Genomic DNA, 17,775 nt, shown 5'->3' with positions numbered 1-17,775 from the left:
AAATTTTTTTTTATGTTAATTGAAGAAAGATTTGAAGAAAATTTAGTGAAAAACAGAATAACTTACAAAGAAATTTCTTTTTGAACTTTGCATCTCGGAGTCATAACTTATATGGGTGCACTTCACCTACTGTTAGATTTTTTTTTTTTGTTTCTCCAATGAACACGCCCTCTTCAGCTCCCACACATTCGCTCAAGGATCTCACCGTGAATCTTTGCAATTTATCCTACAGAACACGAATCATAAATCAAAAGGTAATTTTAAATCATCTTCGGCACTGAATATCAGCAATCTAAATCTTTTTTCTTTTTTTTTTTTAAAAAAATATTTTTCTAAAAAAAAAAACTATTATTTGAACGATCTTACCTAGACTATTTTTCCAGATATGAATCACAAAAAAATGTTCCAGTCATTTTTCAAAATAAAAATCATTACTAATTTTGGAAAAATAAAATCATAAAACGTTTTTTCTACTTCTGAGGCTGGAAAAAATATTTTGATTAACGATACATATAAAAAAAAAAATTTTTCAAAAAGAGATTTAAAAAAACGAGGCGATTAAGACACATGAAAAATGTTTCAACAAATTATTTATGTACTTATAACTTTCTGTAACTAAAGAATTCCACATACAAATGTTTCGTTTTTCACTAACTTACAATTAAACACTCGTTTAAAGATTCAATTTTTAGATTTTTATAGTCTTTTTTTTGTCCCATTGAATCAGAGTGAAACACTGCACTTGGAAATTTTTTAAATGTATATCCCAGTTCTTTGGTTTATGCCACTTTTTTTCTGTTATAACAAATTCTCAACATTTAATTACTCAAATGTGAAGCTCATGTTACAAATTAATTAATTTGTTCTTTTTTTTTTACAAAGAAATCAATATACAATAAAAATTCAAGAAAAAAAAAAATTATTCAATTTAAACGAAATTTAATTTAATTCACAGAGCTTCAATCAAGTTATCAATCATTGATGAGTTTAAAAGAAAAAAATTGCTAAAAGAAGTTGCATGAAATCTCGTGTTGAAAATCGTTGCGATTACCTTTAGGTGATTTTTCTTGACAAAATGGTCGATTAGTCAGTCGTTCACGATTTTTTTTTTTTTTATTTTTGAAGAACTTGGGTCTTGTTTCTTTTTGTTTTTATTAAATCCTAGAATTACATGCGACAGTCACGTAGAAATATTGAAATTTTCCTTAACTAGATTATATACGACAAAGTAAAATTATTTACTTCATTATAATTTTCCCCAATCCTTATCTAAAAGACTGGTTTAACTATAAAAAAAAAAGTAAAGATAAGAGGAATTAGTAAAAAAAATTATTAGTTTTTAAATAATATTTAGAATTAAAAATATTACTTTGCAGTAGGCCTCCTTGAAGGTTCGGATGCTGTGGGTGGTGGTGGTGGACCCCGACGCTCTAATTCCTCGAGGTAGCCCATTAAAAGTCGTGTACGTTCCGATGCGGTCGCTTCCAAAACAAGAAATCGTTTATCCTTTCTCAATATTTCCTCAATTTCCAATAAATATGCTCGATTCTCCTGTACCTTCCTGTGTGTCTTGTCGGTAATTAATTTTGTCTCCTAAAAAACAAATTTATACAAAAATTTTGTACAAACAAATTTGTTTTACAAAAAAAAATCTTACCTGTAAAAGTTCTCGAAAATCGGCTTTCGCTGCTACAAGTTTATCCTTGATGTATTCTTTGAATTCCTTTTCGCATTTCTAAAATAATTGTTGATTAGTGTTTTGGTTTTTTTTTTTTTTTTTTTGAAAAATATGTATTTATAAATACATACCCTGTCGCTTGAGGAAAATTTTATGTATCTTGGATCGTCTTTTAAGAGTTTTTTAATCTCCTTCCAAGATGCAGTGAGTTCCGATGAAACAGGAAACTCAGAGGACGACCATATTTCGTCAAGTACTTCTCTGAATTTATCTCGTTTCTTGCGGCCAAGTTGTTCAATATGCTCGATGAATAATCGTTCTTTTTCTTCGCGATCTAAACTTTCGGCAAGTTCCCAACGATGATCTTTTCTTAATTGACGTTTTGCTTCCCTCCAGGCAAGGTCCCCATTTCGAACCTGTTTTAATTTTAATTATATAGTTTTTTTTTCGAAAGTTCTTTCAAATGTCCGCTTAGTAAAAAAAAATCAAACAATAAAATAAAATTAAAAATTATCTAATAAAAGAATTATTAATTTATTCGCAATTAAAATAAATATTAAAATTGTTTTAATTAGAATTTTTTTTTTTTTTTTTAAATGAAATTAGAAAAAAGGAGGAAATTACCAAATCGGCAAGCAAGGCGCTAAAATGCTGAACGGCTTCGGCGTGTCGATGATGTTGTCTTTCCTTATCACGATCTCTGAGATGAGTTGCCAAAGTTCGTTGCACTTCTCGTTCTCTTTCCCGAAGACTTGCCTCAGCTCTTCTCTCCTTCTCCCTTTTTTGTTTCTCACGATCTTCTTCCGAATCGGAGAATCCTTCCATTTCCTCTTTCTAAAAACATAATTATATTCATAATAAATATAAATAAAAAAAAATTATTTTTTTCATTTAAAAAAATTAAATCCTACCTCAATGTCCTTTCGTGAAATTTTCTCCTCAACATCGTCAATTTCTCCAACTTCCTTTTCAACAATCTCAATTTTTTCCTTTCCATTTTCCTCATTGTTCACATCTTTTTTTTGTCTCTTTTCCTTGGGCGCATCTTTATCACTTTTGTCCTTTGACGATTTTTCCTTATATTTATCATCCTTCTTCTCACGATCCCTCTTATCTGATTTATGATGATCCTTCTCACGATGACGATGATCTTTATCCTTGTCTTTTTCTTTTTTCCGTTCTTCCTTCAAATTACGAATAAAATCACGAAACCAATCTTCTCGTGCACTTGCTGATTCTACGCACCTGTATCGCCAATCGGACTCTAATTTTTTCTTACAGTCACTCCAATGCGAATGTCTGTCAATATCTTTGTGCTCTTTCAATAATGATATGAAATCCTTTTTAACCTGAAATAGATGCAACCAAAGTGTCAGTAGAAAAATGAATTAATAATTTTTAACTTAATAACTATTTTTCATTATTCAGAAATTTTTTCAGCTTCATGCACATAATCTTTTTTTAATAACTATTTTTTTTTTTTGTATTATTTTTTCAAAAAAAAAAAAAAAAATTTAAGGATATCTTCCCAAAATTGGGAACAAGATTTAGATTGAGAAAATTTATATATTATTTTTATATTATAAAATAAGCTGCTTGATTGCTGAAAAAAATTACACCAATTACATGCTGTAAAAAAAATAACGAACCGTCGTTAATTTGCAAAAATTATATTTTTGAAATATTTTTTCAATTGTTTTACTTTAAAAAAAATATTGAAATCATTAACGACGATTCGAATTAGTAAATAAATAGATTTTTTTTTTTTTAACAGCTCTCTCCGCTGAAAATAAAAATTTTGTTAGTAATTTAAAGATTATACAAAAGTGTGAGACATATTTTGCATTTGGGTATATAATTAGAATCTAAAATTCGTTTTGTGAAAACCAATACTTCTCATATCCTCAATATTTTATAATATATGTTAAACAAAAAGAAAAAGTCATCTTCAGAATTTTATTTTTTTAATATTTTTCATTTTAAAATAATTTTAATTTGTAATCGACAAGTTTTAAAAATTCTTTTTTGTCATTTTAATTTTTCTACTTGTAAATTCAATATCAAAATTAATTTAACAATAAAAATTCAAATATTTATTTTAAATTAAATGTAGTATAAAAAATAAATCGTATAAAAAATACGAAATTTTTAAATTGTAAATTAAAAAAAATACTTATTTTTAAAATAAGAATTTCAACAAAACATATCGGATACAAATAGAAGATTTTCAGACTATATTTAATCATTTAGAGTTTATAATATAAAAAAAGGTAAAACATTTTTTTTTGTGAAGTGAATCAAAAATGTAATTGAAAAAAAAATAAATTATTTAATAATTTTCCTCAATATTTGAAAAAGTATTTTTATTTAAGTAACTAACGTTAGTAAATTAAATTTTAATCGAATTTATATTGTAATTAAAATTTTAATCTGTAAAAATTGAAAATAGAATTGAAAAATTGATTTTATGGGTAAAAATTTAATTTAAAATATTTGTATCATTTGTTAAAAAAAAGTAATAGTAATAAATTAATTAACAAAAATAAATACATTAAAAATTCAGTACCTAATTAACTATTAATTTACTAATTAAAAAATTTAAAAAAAAATTCTAATGTACTGATTATATAGTAAAAAAATAGAAACTAGATGATACAATTAACATTATTTTATCAAATTACAGCAACAATTAAAAGCATTAATGAATCTTTTTTCCAATCAAAACTCTTTCTCTAATATTAAATTAAATAGACTAGAAAAATGACTAGAGTTTTTTTTAAAAATAATATATACCAAAGGGAGCTGAGAAATTTACTATAAAAAATTTTAAATTGTATTTTTAATTCAATTGACTAATGCTTTTAATAAGGGTTGCAAAATTTCATTTTGTTTTTAAATTCATACATCGTCGCATGATATAAAAAGCTCTGTGGTGGCGTTAAATCCGCAGATAAAAAAAATCCACGAATTCGAACATTTCGATAAGGGCTCGTCTACATTTTCAACGATTGCAAGAGCTTCATTTTTTTCAAACTCATTTTTTTCCCAAAGAGACTTTGACTTTTTTTTTTTTTAGAAAAAAAAATATTTATCTTTAATTTTTGAATTGAATTGAATTTTTTTTTTTTTTGGGAAATAGTTATTTTTTGTCAAGTAACGAGGATTACGAGTAATATACAAATACCGAGTTCGTTCATTCTCATGACTCTGCTTTGGAGTAAAGAATGCGGCGCGCGAGGGTGTGCCAACTGTGCCACGCAGTGTAGGTGGGGATGGTAGATGACATCATCCATGCCACCAACCAGCTTCAGAACCAAGCCACTCCACATACGGAACCTGTCCTGCCTGCCTCCTGACTGAAGTGGAGAGTTCAGAACACATAAGTACACAAGGAACCGTCACATACTAATTTTATTTTCTCATCTATCTTTTTCTCTCATCTATCTTTCTTTCTCTCTCCATTTTTTTTTTTAATTATTTTAAAGAGCTATCAAAAAAAAAATTGTTTTCTTAATTTAAAAAATTGAATATATATATATATATGTATATAATTTTTATAAAACGAGAAAATCTATTTCAGGAGCATTTATTTAATTCTCCCTTTTTGTTTTCGTGTCCTTCATCGATTAGTTAGAGATTTCAAAAACGAATTATAAGATCGTACAAGTTGAACAAAATAATAAACATACCTACGGAATCTGGAAAGAAAGTTTTTTTTTTTTATTATAGCTGAAAAGAAAATGTGGTTACAATGTTTTAAAAAAGAATTTTTTTTTGCGACGCTGCCTATTTTAATATTTTAATAGATAAAAGTGAGAATTTCTTTTTTTTTTAAATAATAGGCAGAGACTCAAATGATTTTTCTAACTTAATGGATTTTATTTTTTAATAATCATTATTATAATTATGTTATTGTGTGCATGCAGAGCACAAACTGGGTGCGCAATAGACATCGAGCTGGTACCACCTTTAATCGTATGCTCACCCAACATCATGATAAGCAGAAAACAAGACATGATAAATTAGATTTTTTTCCAATATTCTTTTTTAAACTATAATAATTTTTTTGGATAATTGTACTCTATTTGAAAAAAAAGAAAATGTTTCAAAAACTCGTTTCTGCCTACATTGATTTTGAAAAATAAAATTTTAATAAGCTGAAAATAATTATGATTATGTATTGTTTTCTTTTTAACAAAGAATTAAACATACCTGCTCTCGTTTCGCCGTTTTTTCCTCCTTTTCTCGTTTTCGCACTTCGAGAATGTATTCGTTGAAAAGACTTTCCCGTTCCCGCATCTTTTCGACATTTTTAAATCTGTCATCGCGCCCGTGTTTTTGAGCGAAATCACTAAACGACGATCTAATAAAAGAAATTTATTCTATATTTTACGATAATAAATAATTATTATTATTAAAATTAAATGAGTCAAAATTTAATGTTGAAATAAAGAAAAGAAAAAAATTACTTACTTTCCATGAAGTCCGGCCTCCTCGAGAAGCTTTTGAAATTGATCCTTGCGTTCCTTCATTTTATTCCTCTTCTCTCGTCGCTCTTCCTCGGCCCTTTCCTTCACGTACTTCTCGAACACTTGCTTCCTTTCCTTGGACGTGAGCAGTAGATATCGAGGATCGAAAACAATTTTGTGCAACTCTTTCTCCCAGGTGCTAAACGCAGATACCTAAAGTGAAAAGGAGCATTTATTTATCATTCATTAATTAAAATTATATTTTTCAGGTTTATTAATGTATTTATTTAAGAAGAAGGTCCAGTAATTTTTCAAAAAAAAAATACTTACGTCTTTTTCAGCCAACATATCCTTAAAGGATTTTATTCTCGTTTCCAGAGGGACGATTGCTCTTTCCCTTGCTGCCCTAACTTCCGCCTCGATAGCTGCCTCCTTTCCAATGTCAATTGTCTTCTTCTCCTTTTCCTCCTCGTCTTTAACAACAGCAGCAGCAGCAGTAGTAGAAGTAGTAGTAGCAGCAGCAGCAGCTGGGGAAAAAAACAAAAATACATTATAAATTACAGAAAACAAATTCAAAAATAATTTTATTAAATTAGAATTAAAATTTTATTTAAATTCGATAAATTAATTCGTTTTGTAAATAAACCTTTGGGTTCCTCTTGTTTCGCTTTTTTCACAGGAGGTGGCTGATCCTCATCGCTACTTTCACTTGAATCCGATTGCCTTTGTTTTTTGATACTCGCGAGCGCGTCCGGTGGATTGGAAATCATTTTCTCGACATCAGCACGATTTAAAAGATCCTCCGGTTTTTCCCACACCGAAATCCTCGACGATGGATTGTAGAAGAAAACGCGACCATCGCCAGTCCAAACAACACACCTGAGAAAATAGAGAAATTTTTATAACTTAATTTATTACATAATATGTTATTTTTAGCTATTAGTTAACTAATTTTGTTAGTTTTAGTTATTTAAATATTTTACCATGGGGTACCAGGAACAGGAGTACTAGAAATTGGTCTCGATTTATCTAAAGGTTTAGTTTCTTTGGGAGTTTCTTCCTTTTTCCCTTTACCACTTTCCATTTCTTTTGCATGTTCTTTGGATTCTTGATTACTATCGACAGTCATTTCTTGACTCGTTGCCTCTGTTGTACTAATATTAGTGGCACTTGTTGTCACTGCCGTTGCATTATTTATTACCGCTGATGATCCCACTGCTTCCTCAGTTTTTTGCCTTGCCGCCGTTTTAGCATCTGTAAAATAATTATTTTTTTTATTCACAAATAAAAAAGAATTAAAAGACCTGAAATTTTTTTTAAAATAAATAAATAATAATAAAAGAAAATGAATTAAAATAACAGAAGTATTAAATAATTTTAAAAAATACTAAATAAAATAACTCACTTTCAAAATCTTTCAATGCCTGCGGTTTTTCCCAAACAGATTCTCCGGCTTTACTATTATAATAATAAAGTCGACCATCAGGTGCTCGATGTTCCGTCCAAAGCATAGCGGCAGCTACCAATTCGGCATCAATTTGTGCTATAATTGCAGGATCTTCGGCTGGAACTTGTGGTTGCATAACGTTATGCGGCATTTGAGGCATGCCTGCGAAAAATAAAATCCACATTTAATTACAAAATTTAATCAAATTACACCTTTTCTCCTCAAAAAAAAGGTGAAATTTTTTCTTTAAAAAGGAGACAAAAAAATAAAACAACAATTTTGTTTTCTCTTATTATTTAACTTTAAAAAGTGTAGCAAATTTTTATAAGTGAAAATTCTATAGAATTACAATTCGTTTAAAAAAAAATTATTATTTTATGTAGACATTATTGATATTACAGGGTTGCTACAAAAATCTGATTTAGAAATTCCATGACTTTTCCAGGTTTTCCAGGACCAATTTCAAAAAAAATTTCCAGGTTAATTTACATATGAATTTTTCGAATAAATAACAAGTTATTTTATTAGTAATTCTAATATTAATAATTATGTATTATTTATTACTTAATAAATAACATATTCAGACATAAAATTTATGAAAACTAAAATCTTTTTCTGTTTATTTTTTAAAAGCTGAAAAAATTATGAGAAGAATTAGAGGAAAAGTTATTTTTTCAGTATTTTTTTAAAAATACTTTTCAAGAAAGTATTATTTTTAATGTGACATAAAAATTTGAAAATTTTTTAAAATAATAACATAATTTTTTTTCTTAAAAAATGCATGCCGTCAAAGTTTTATCAAAAAAGTGTACAAAATTTAAAGTCATTTTTTATATAGAATATTTTTCAAAACTAAAATTTATTTTATTTAATTATCTAGAAAAATTTAAATATTATCCAGTTTTTTATATTTCACAAGACACCTTTTAATATAAGGAAATAATTCCAAATTTTTTGAGTTTTTTTTTGGTATAATTTCGGCAGCAAGAATTATTAAAGAAATTTGTATCTAATTGAATTTTATTTAATTTTATAATTTAATTAAATTTTTCAAGGATTCAAGATTCATTCTTTTCAAATTTTAATTATTTTTAAAAAAATAAGCACAAAACGATTTTAGTTCTCATATATATTTTATGTTTTAAGATGTTTTGTATTCATCAAAAACTAGAATCCGTAAAAAATGTAGCAAAATTCGGGAAGTTTTTTTAATTTTTGAAATTTAATTTTTCTTACTACGGAAAACCTAGTAAATGGAGAAAATTTTACAAGAAAATTAAAAATTACTGAAATACTCAAAAATTCCAGGCTATATTTTAAAATTCCATAACATTTCCAGGTTTTCCAGACCTTTTTAAAAAATCCATGACTTCTCCAGGTTTTCTATGTTCTGTAGCAACCTTGTATTAATAATTATGTTGTACAATAATTTGATTTAATGAAAATCAAAAAAAAATAAAGTTTTTATAACAATAATTTTTATATTTTGAGAATTTGTGCTTTGGAATAAATAACTAGAAAAGAAAAAAAAAATTAAGAAAAATAATAATTTTAACAGTTTGATAATCATTCTTGTAAATTAATTCTATTTTGGAAATTTTTATAAAATGTTTTCTTTTCAGTAATTTGCTTTATAAAACTTCTAACTATATTATATTAAGAACCACAAAAAAATTGGTTTTAATTAAAATTTCTACTATTCAAAATTAGGGTCCACAATAATTATTAGATTAAACAAAAATTATGAGAAATAAATTTTCTGATTAATCCATAAAAATAATTATAATTTTCAATTTATAGAATTTTATTCAATTAATTTTTTAGAAAAATTTTTATTTTTCGAATTAGTCTTTAACAGAATTTGTTTTTAGACGAATTTTTACTTAACAAAATTTTTAGTTATCAAACTTTTATTTGGTAAAATTTTGATTTGATAAAAATTCTATTAACCCAATTATTTGAAAGAAATTCTAATTTAGCATAATTCTCATTCAATAGAATTTTATGTGATTTGAATTTTTAATTCATCGAATCTTCATTTATTCATTGTCTAATAAATTTAAAAAAGAAATTTTTTTCTATTATTATTTTTTTTTTGAGAAAATTAAAAAATTTACCCCAGCCTCCTTGTGGTGGTCCATAACCTCCAAATGGTTGAAATCCCGGTGGTGGCATTCCAAATGGAGCTCCACCAAAGGGCGCAGGCATTGGTCCACCAAATTGATTTGGCATTCTGTGTTGCATTGGAACCATATTTGGAGGTGGTTGCATCATATTTGTGTTTACAGAAGGAGTATTTACAACCGGTGCAGCAGTTACACTAACAGCAGTACCTTAAATAAAATTTGAAAAAAGAATTAAAAATTTATTTCTAATTTCTATAATTAAATTTAAAAAATAAGCGATTATTTTCTATTTTTAATTTAATTTCTCTTATTTCTTTTTTTTTGTCTATTACAAATAAATTACCATTTGCTTGAGAAACTTCCGTTGTTAAACTAACTTCAGGCGTTTCTGTCAAAGATGGTGGAGGACCAGTTCCAGGAGGAGCTGTACTTAATTGATTCATGGCATCAGTATTATTCGCAACTGGAATTTCACTTCCGGGAGCGGTTCTCGTTTCATTTCCCTGTGGTTGGGTAACTGTCGTTGTCGATGGAGTCGTGGTTGTTGTCGTTTGTTTCGATGCACCGTGAACCAATTGCTCCAACTGAAATTCAATTATTTACAATTACAATTGAATTTTTCAAAAAATAGAAAATAAAATGTTTATTATTACCTGATCCTGTCCCATAACTTTAACATTTGGACCCTCTGGTTTCGTCCATGTTGTCTCTCTCGATCTAATATTATAATAATAAGATTTGCCATCTGTTGTTTTTGTTTCAACCCAAACTTCGCCATTTAAATCTAATCCCGGAATGTTTGCCTGTTGTTGTGCCTGTTGTGGTTGTTGTCCAGGAATCTAAAAGTAAAAAAAAACATTAACAATCACCAGTCAAATTTTAATAAATAAATTAAAAAAAAAAATTATTTACGTTATTCATATTTGGTGCTCCCATTCCAGGTGGTGGTCCAAAAGGTCCTGCTCCCGCTCCCATTGGACCGTTCATCATATGTGGAGGTGGCTAAAAGAATTTTTGTAATTTTTAATTATTTTTAATTTCAGAATAAAAAATAAAAAAAAAAAACTTACCATTCCCGGTGGGCCCATTAAATTCGGAGGTCCCATCATATTAGGCGGACCCATGGGACCCCAATTTGGATCAAATGGTGGAGGACCTCGAAAACGTGGACCAGCGGGTCCTGGCGGGCAATTAGGACGCGGTGGACCTTCGAATGGATATCCATTATTCGGACCACGGAACATTGGTCGAGGGCCAAAACCTCTGCCTCTAAATCTCGGTGGACCTCCACGCATTGAAAAGTCAAAGCCACCTCGACCCCTACCCCTTGAAAATAGTATTATTACTTTGGAAAATAAAATTTTATAAAAATAAATTAAAAAAAAAAAAATACGAAAAAAATTAAAAAACAAAAATCGCTGTGTCTATTTAGCCCGCTAACGGGAGGAATAGTGGCGATAGATTATTTAGCCCGCTAGCGGGAGAAATGCAAGATTTTGGCTATTTAGCCCGCTTATTTTAAAAAATCACCAAAATGAGAACTATTTATTTTGCAATAAGTATATTTAAAATATTTTTTATTTTTCTTATTTATTTATTATAGAATAATAAAATATATTTTAATATATAAATAATGTATATTAAGTGCAATTAAAAATAAGGCAATCGTTTATTTAAATATACTAATTTGATTTAATACAAAGTTTATTTCCTCCAAAATAAATCGTTTATATATTTAATTTAATTAAAGTTGTGGTAAAAAAACAAATTTTTGGTTTAAACCAAATTTATTGTAAGAAAACTGTTTAACTACAGGTATATTTATTTTCTAATAAATTATTAGAAAATAGTTTATGAAAGGTTGAAATTAAATAAATTTCTTTGATGGGAATTAGAATCCTTAACTTTCACTTTTTTCGTTCAATCAACGTTGGTAAATTCAATTTTATAAAAATGTTCCAAAAACACACTTCTTTTGTTGACGTTAAATTTCAAAAAATCATAACTTCCTTCATTTTCATGAAATAAAAAAATACGTATTTTCTTATTTTTCATATAGATTTCGAAAAAAAATAATTCGGACAAAAAAAATTTTAAATGAAAATTTCCCGTGGAATGCAAGAATTTTTATTGTATTTCAAAAATTAATTTTTATTTAGAAATTTAAAGTTTCAATAGAAAACAATTCCATAAACTATTTTCTAAGAATTTATTAGAAAATAAATATACCTGTAGTTAAACAGTTTTCTTAAAACAAATTTGGTTTAAACAAAAAATTTATTTTTATTTTTCTTATTTATTTATTCTAGAATAATAAAATATATTTTATTATATAAAATGTATATTAAGTGCAATTAAAAATAAGGCAATCGTTTATTTAAATATACTAATGTGATTTAATACAAAGTTTATTTCCTCCAAAATAAATCGTTTATATATTTAATTTAATTATTTCATTAAAATTGTGGTAAAAAAAATATTTTAAATATACTTATTGCAAAATAAATAGTTCTCATTTTGGTGATTTTTTAAAATAAGCGGGCTAAATAGCCAAAATCTTGCATTTCTCCCGCTAGCGGGCTAAATAATCTATCGCCACTATTCCTCCCGTTAGCGGGCTAAATAGACACAGCGATCAAAAATTATAAAAATACATTTAAAAAGTAAAATATTACAGGAGCAAAAAAATTACAAAACAAAATTATAAAAATACATTTAATAAAATATTTCAGGAGCAAAAAAAAAATACAAAAAAAAACAAATTGATAACAATAACAAATAAGAAACGATTATGTTATCACGAGTAAATCGATTTACAAAAAAAAAAAAATAAAATCTCACCTAAAGCCCCCTCGACCTCGGGGCATAAAATGTCTGTACTCTTCGCCACCTTCAAATGTATATTCTTCTGATTCTTCAACACCCTCCTCGGTGGGTTCCTGTTCATTTAGAGTCGCTACCTCTGCATTTGCAGCGGGTTGCTGATCTCCATTGCCTTCCATTTTTTTTCCCCTCTTTTATATATATATATATAGAAAAAACAGTGGAAAATTGATTTTGTTTTCGATTATATGTCCTTCATATATGCAAAATAATCACAAAATTTTAAATCACTAAAATCACGTCACTTTCCTAACATTAGAACTTTATGATTAAAATTATTTTTTTTATCAATTTTCAAATTGTCCCAAATTGCCACAGCCACAAATTGCCGACGTTATTTATGTGTGTATGTGTACGAAACACCAACATAGGCAGATTCTGTGAAGGGAAAAATTGTGTGTAAATAAGAAAATTTAATGAAAAATTGAATGTTCACTTATTAATGGCAATGTTCTTTTCATTTAGAAATGAAATATATACCTTTTTAGTAGTCCATTATTTAGAAAATAGTTATAAAAACTAGATTTTTTTTTCGTTTGTATCCGCGGTACAAAACAATCAACCATAAATCAACTTGGACGAACAAAATGGAACAAGAAATGCAAAATCAATATGAAAAATTGTTATTTGGAGACCTCTGGTGTCAATTTTTGAAAATAAACGGCTTGTGGACTAGATTTTAGTTTTCAAATTAAAATTTTATTATTAATTATTATTATTATTAATTAATAATATAATTATTATTAATATTAATAAATAATATAATAAATAAGTTTTCAAATAACAACATTTAAATTTATTTTGTAAAAATTACTTTTCAATTGAGCAACCCATCCCTGACTATTTAAAGCGGGAAAATTTTTAAAATTGACAGTTTTGTTTATATCAACTGTTTTGACATTTTTGTTTTGTATCATTTATCTTCTTGTTCTTTTTTTTTTAATTAAAACTGCAATGCTCCAAAGATCACGAATATTTCCAAGTCTAATTGGATTCCTCTTACTTAACCTCCAGGTTAATTAAATATTTAATAATAGTTGTTTTGTTGGTTATACGACTGAAATAGGTTAAAAAAAAAATTTAATAATTTCTTTTAGGTTTTCAAGACAAGTTTCACTTTGAATATGATTGAATTTCCAGAAATAAATTATTTGGCGAGTAAATTAACACCAAGTGAATGTTTTCAATTGTATAACGTGTCTCGAGGTCGTCATTTAAAGGTAGGATTTAATTTTAATTTACAATATTCAGATTTGGAACTTTGGTTTTTGTTTTTTTTTTTTTAAAGGTTGAAACACTAAATTTTATACAAAGAAAAAGTTATACAATTCCATGTGTAACACTGCTTTCCACTTGGTTAACGGATATAGACGAATTGAATTTAACCAATATTGACAATGTTAATTTAAAACTTAAAGAAATTGGAAGAGAAGATTTGTCTCTTCAACTTAATCGCAACTTACTTTATCGAAGAAATAAAACTGATTCCTCAGGAGCCAAGGATTTGGAGTACGTTTAACAAGTGGTAAATTTTTAATAAATTATCCTAATAAAAATAACTATATAAAAATTATTCAGATGAATAATTCACAGAATTCTAAAAATATTAATTCAGTATAATTAAATTTATAAATTAATTAATTTATAATTTTAATTTTTTAATTTATTTTAATAATAATTTTGTATAATTCGACTTAATTTTATATAAATAGAAACGAAATAATCTACAAATCTGTGCTCAGAGATGAAAGATCACAAACATTCATTTGTCCCTCTGAATCAATAGAAAAAACAAAAATCTTTTGGAAAATATTTTTTATACTTCTTATCATTCTCATTGTATTATTTTTATGTTTTTGCTGTTGTTTTTGCATTTATGAAAAGCTTCGTTGCACTTGTGCCAGGTATAAGAATTTTTATTTAAAAAAAAAAATGCTTTTTTAATATTTGTAAAAAAAAAATAATAAATATTTCAGAACGGAACGAAATTATTGTGGAAATGAAGAAAATGAAGAGGAATATTGTCTGTGTACCGATAAACTTAAAGAAACTTCTTTTGAAGATTATTGTACAAACAAAAAGGAATCATCAAATTTTCAAAAAGTTACAAATTTTTTTAAAGAGTACTTCAATAATCGCAATGAAAAAAAGAAGGAAAAATTACGTTATCAAAGATTTCAGAAATTAAAAAAAAAATTACAGGTAAATCATTAATTTTATAATAACATATATGAGAAATTAAATAAAATTTTTTTTAGCAGAAAATGTATTTGGAGCAACGTAAAGAAATACGAGTAAATCGACAGGAGGAAAAAATTTTAAATTCTTTAACAGAAAAAGAAAGAGATGAACTTGGTGAAACAATTTGTGAGATGAGATTTTTTCTCGACTCTGACAAGGAAACGGAAAAATTACTTTTATCAGGAAAACGTTCAGGGACATTTATAATTGATATGAAAAATCTTCATCGACCAAAAATTACACATTCTCATGTAACAAGTCAAGGATCTAAAAATTGTGAATCTAGAGAAAAATTTTCAAATTTGTCAATTGTTTCGCCACCAAAAACATGTTCTGAATGTGAAATCGCAAAAAATGATCGTGAAAAGGTAATTTTTTTTGTTCTAGAAAATTAAATTAAAATTCCATTTTTAATCGTTAATTTACTTTTAACTTGCAGAAAAATTGTAGAAAAACAAAAAATCGTAGAAGAGATTTGAAAAATGAAAGAGGGACAAAAAATTCGAAACTCATTGAATTGGAAGAAACTAGCGAATTTATCAAATACTACACAATATCAGAATCTGAACAATGTTCATCACCAATTATGAAACGAGATGAAAGGTAAAATTATCTAATAAAAAAAAAATTAATTAAATTATCATTTCAATTTAAAATTAACGAAATTTACAGATATGAATCAGATCAAAAGACAAATTTTTCCACATCAGACGGAAGTGAAATGCAAATGTTTTGTTGTGAAAAATATCAAAAATCAAATAAAATCCAATCAGATATAGACAGTCGTAAAAAAAATTCCACGAATATAATTAAATCAAAATCAATGATCGAATTGGAATTTACTAAATTAAATAAATTATCAATTGAAAAAGAGAATTCAAAAACTAATAATATCAATCAAAGTGATTTCATTAATAAAACACTTTCGGAATTAAAAAAAATAAATTCAAATTCTCTTTCGATTGCCGCATGCAAGAGTAGGAGAAATTTTGAAAAATCAAATGAAAATTTACAAATTTTTGAAAATTTAGAACGTGGCGACACTGAATCGCAATTAGATTTTCGCAAAACTTGCGATGAATTGAGTTTACTTGTTTCACAACAAATGAAATATCAATCATATCCTTGTCAGCGTAAATATTGCCTACTGCGAAGACATTTAAGACAACGATCACATGATTTAAAACAATGTCAATTTAAAAATTATTTTCAATATTATTTAAATGACGATGCACCATCTTGTGGAGCGAGTCGAATTTGTCGTGACACATATGATGAATTTAAAATGATGCGAGCAACGCCACGTGAAAAAAAACGAATTAGAGAATCAATTTATAAAAGAAGAAAAGAATTTTTAGACCAACCTTGTTTTTCGCCAAAGAAAAAGTGCTTGAATTCTCCAATTGGAATAATGTAATTTTTTTTTTTAAATAAATATATTTTGATTATTATTTAAAGGCTTTTATTTACTTAATTACATGCGTTCACTCCTCTTAACCTCTTTTACTTGAAGACCTGCAATATAATAATAATAACAATAATAATAGTTATTTAAATAATATTTTATAAAAATATTTTTAATTAATTACATTTTAAGATTTTTAATTATATTAAATTAAATTAAATTAAGAATTTTCGGATTTATATTTGAAAAATTTAAATACTAAAAAGAAAATAATTGAATTTTACCTGGAGGCAAAGATTGCTTCAATTTTTCAGCCTTTTCTTTGTCGGTAATGACAAGAGTGTACAAAAACCTTGAACAACGCACCTTGAATTTGACATTTTCGGCGTTCTTCTTTATTTTAACAGCTAGAATAATAAATGCTTTTATCAATAAAACAATTAAAACAAAAACACAATTTTCTCCCTCAATTAGAAAAATCAAGTTTTCAATTTGATCTACAACTTTATTTTTTTTTTTAAATTCCAAATAATTAAATAGTTTTTTTACAGAAAAAAAAAAATAATTGTCAACTTACATTTTGCGTCCTTCCTCCTTGCCTTCAAAAGGAAATCTTTAATTTCTTTAATTTCTCGTGGCTGAAAAATAGAATAAACTACAATAATGTCAAACTCACAAATTTATACAATTTTTTTGCCCAACATATTTTTACTATTAAAAATACAAAAAGCTATTTAAAACCCAAAATATGAAAATCACTCTCTTTTCAAATAATTGAATTATTAATTTAATTTCAATTATTATTTTCAACAATTTAGAAACATTGTTTTAAAAGATAAAAACGAATGTCAACAATTTTTAGGTTAGAATCACTTGACAATATTTCCCGTTACAAAATTACAATAAACAAATAGTATTTACAAAACAAATACTTTTGAATTCTTTACAATTAATGAATATTTCTAAACAGAAATTAAATAATTAAATAAACTTACCATGTTTACTGTTTTTTTTTGAGAAATGTAAGGACGTGAAGAGTCTGAAAAAAATGTAACAAATAAAATGATTAAAACTTCACAAACAATGGAACTATAAACTGTAAATTATGCACAAACTATCGAAATATTGATTTGTGTATATTTTATCAGATAATAATTAATGATTTTAATGATAAATTGTGATTAATATTTTCCAAATAAAAAATACACAAACTCACCAAGTACACTCTACACCGGAAGAAAGAACAAACTTCGGAACTGTTGTACAAAAGGGAAAATGAGTCAAATTAGCAACTATTGTTTATGCGGGAATCTTAAAACTTTTTAACCATTTCATAATATTAAATAATATTAAATAATATTAATTTAATATTAATATTATAAATATAATATTAAACAATGTGAAAATAATAAATTCAATTAATTTTAATAATAAATCTTTTTTAAAAAAAATAGTAGCACTTTCACCAAAGCGGACAAATCTGGAACTAATGTCAATAAATGTTAATATAGGTAAAATATGTAAAA

General features: G+C 26.4%; 3 protein-coding genes across 6 annotated transcripts; 1 reads left to right on the top strand and 2 right to left on the bottom strand.

Annotated features, from left to right (window-relative positions):
• Positions 1-573: 573 nt before the first annotated feature.
• On the bottom strand, positions 574-13,205 carry LOC127288661 (transcription elongation regulator 1-like). Of its 3 annotated transcripts, XM_051316264.1 has the most exons (20): positions 13,084-13,205; positions 12,562-12,981; positions 10,791-11,046; positions 10,633-10,722; positions 10,374-10,559; positions 10,064-10,304; positions 9,712-9,927; positions 7,553-7,756; positions 7,131-7,401; positions 6,794-7,026; positions 6,478-6,674; positions 6,152-6,360; positions 5,891-6,041; positions 2,590-3,027; positions 2,303-2,512; positions 1,810-2,094; positions 1,658-1,735; positions 1,370-1,593; positions 1,243-1,286; positions 574-1,161 (listed from the first exon to the last, which is right to left on the bottom strand). In XM_051316264.1, exons 2-19 carry the CDS (start codon positions 12,720-12,722, stop codon positions 1,283-1,285), a joined length of 3,654 nt encoding a protein of 1,217 aa, XP_051172221.1. In that variant the 5' UTR covers positions 12,723-12,981; positions 13,084-13,205; the 3' UTR covers positions 574-1,161; positions 1,243-1,282. The 3 variants fall into 3 exon arrangements, with proteins under 3 accessions (XP_051172221.1, XP_051172220.1, XP_051172222.1); XM_051316263.1 differs by having other exon boundaries at positions 574-1,286; XM_051316265.1 differs by having other exon boundaries at positions 574-1,286; positions 10,791-11,040.
• A 93-nt stretch (positions 13,206-13,298) lies between these two features.
• On the top strand, positions 13,299-16,295 carry LOC127288664 (uncharacterized). 2 transcript variants are annotated; one of them, XM_051316270.1, is made up of 7 exons: positions 13,299-13,617; positions 13,701-13,823; positions 13,892-14,112; positions 14,580-14,805; positions 14,865-15,212; positions 15,284-15,447; positions 15,517-16,295. In XM_051316270.1, exons 1-7 carry the CDS (start codon positions 13,558-13,560, stop codon positions 16,259-16,261), a joined length of 1,887 nt encoding a protein of 628 aa, XP_051172227.1. In that variant the 5' UTR covers positions 13,299-13,557; the 3' UTR covers positions 16,262-16,295. The 2 variants fall into 2 exon arrangements, with proteins under 2 accessions (XP_051172227.1, XP_051172226.1); XM_051316269.1 differs by having other exon boundaries at positions 14,862-15,212.
• On the bottom strand, positions 16,284-17,498 carry LOC127288666 (60S ribosomal protein L38). The gene is made up of 5 exons (XM_051316271.1): positions 17,466-17,498; positions 17,245-17,288; positions 16,827-16,887; positions 16,534-16,656; positions 16,284-16,359 (listed from the first exon to the last, which is right to left on the bottom strand). The coding sequence occupies exons 2-5, from the start codon at positions 17,245-17,247 to the stop codon at positions 16,319-16,321; spliced, it is 228 nt and encodes a 75-aa protein (XP_051172228.1). The 5' UTR covers positions 17,248-17,288; positions 17,466-17,498; the 3' UTR covers positions 16,284-16,318.
• Between the last annotated feature and the right edge of the window lie 277 nt (positions 17,499-17,775).

The sequence above is a fragment of the Leptopilina boulardi genome, unplaced genomic scaffold (assembly GCF_019393585.1).
Source record: "Leptopilina boulardi isolate dan_hultmark-lab unplaced genomic scaffold, ZJU_Lbou_2.1 LbouV2_392, whole genome shotgun sequence".
Lineage (NCBI taxonomy): Eukaryota > Metazoa > Arthropoda > Insecta > Hymenoptera > Figitidae > Leptopilina > Leptopilina boulardi.
Note: the sequence above shows the minus strand (reverse complement) of the source record. Positions and strands in the feature narration are given on the sequence as shown.

Excerpts from the sequence above, each read along its gene's own strand:
- LOC127288666 (XM_051316271.1), bottom strand. Across the intron at positions 16,657-16,826 it reads AAGGAGGAAGGACGCAAAAT|CTGTTAAAATAAAGAAGAAC; the intron begins GTAAGTTGACAA and ends TTATTATTCTAG. Across the intron at positions 16,360-16,533 it reads GAAGCAATCTTTGCCTCCAG|GTCTTCAAGTAAAAGAGGTT; the intron begins GTAAAATTCAAT and ends ATTATATTGCAG.
- LOC127288661 (XM_051316263.1), bottom strand. The coding sequence starts at position 12,722 with ATGGAAGGCAATGGAGATCAGCAACCCGCTGCAAATGCAGAGGTAGCG. Across the intron at positions 10,560-10,632 it reads GAGCACCAAATATGAATAAC|ATTCCTGGACAACAACCACA; the intron begins GTAAATAATTTT and ends TTTTACTTTTAG. Across the intron at positions 1,594-1,657 it reads ATTTTCGAGAACTTTTACAG|GAGACAAAATTAATTACCGA; the intron begins GTAAGATTTTTT and ends TTTGTTTTTTAG.
- LOC127288664 (XM_051316269.1), top strand. The coding sequence starts at position 13,558 with ATGCTCCAAAGATCACGAATATTTCCAAGTCTAATTGGATTCCTCTTA. Across the intron at positions 13,824-13,891 it reads CTCGAGGTCGTCATTTAAAG|GTTGAAACACTAAATTTTAT; the intron begins GTAGGATTTAAT and ends TTTTTTTTAAAG. Across the intron at positions 15,213-15,283 it reads CAAAAAATGATCGTGAAAAG|AAAAATTGTAGAAAAACAAA; the intron begins GTAATTTTTTTT and ends TTTAACTTGCAG.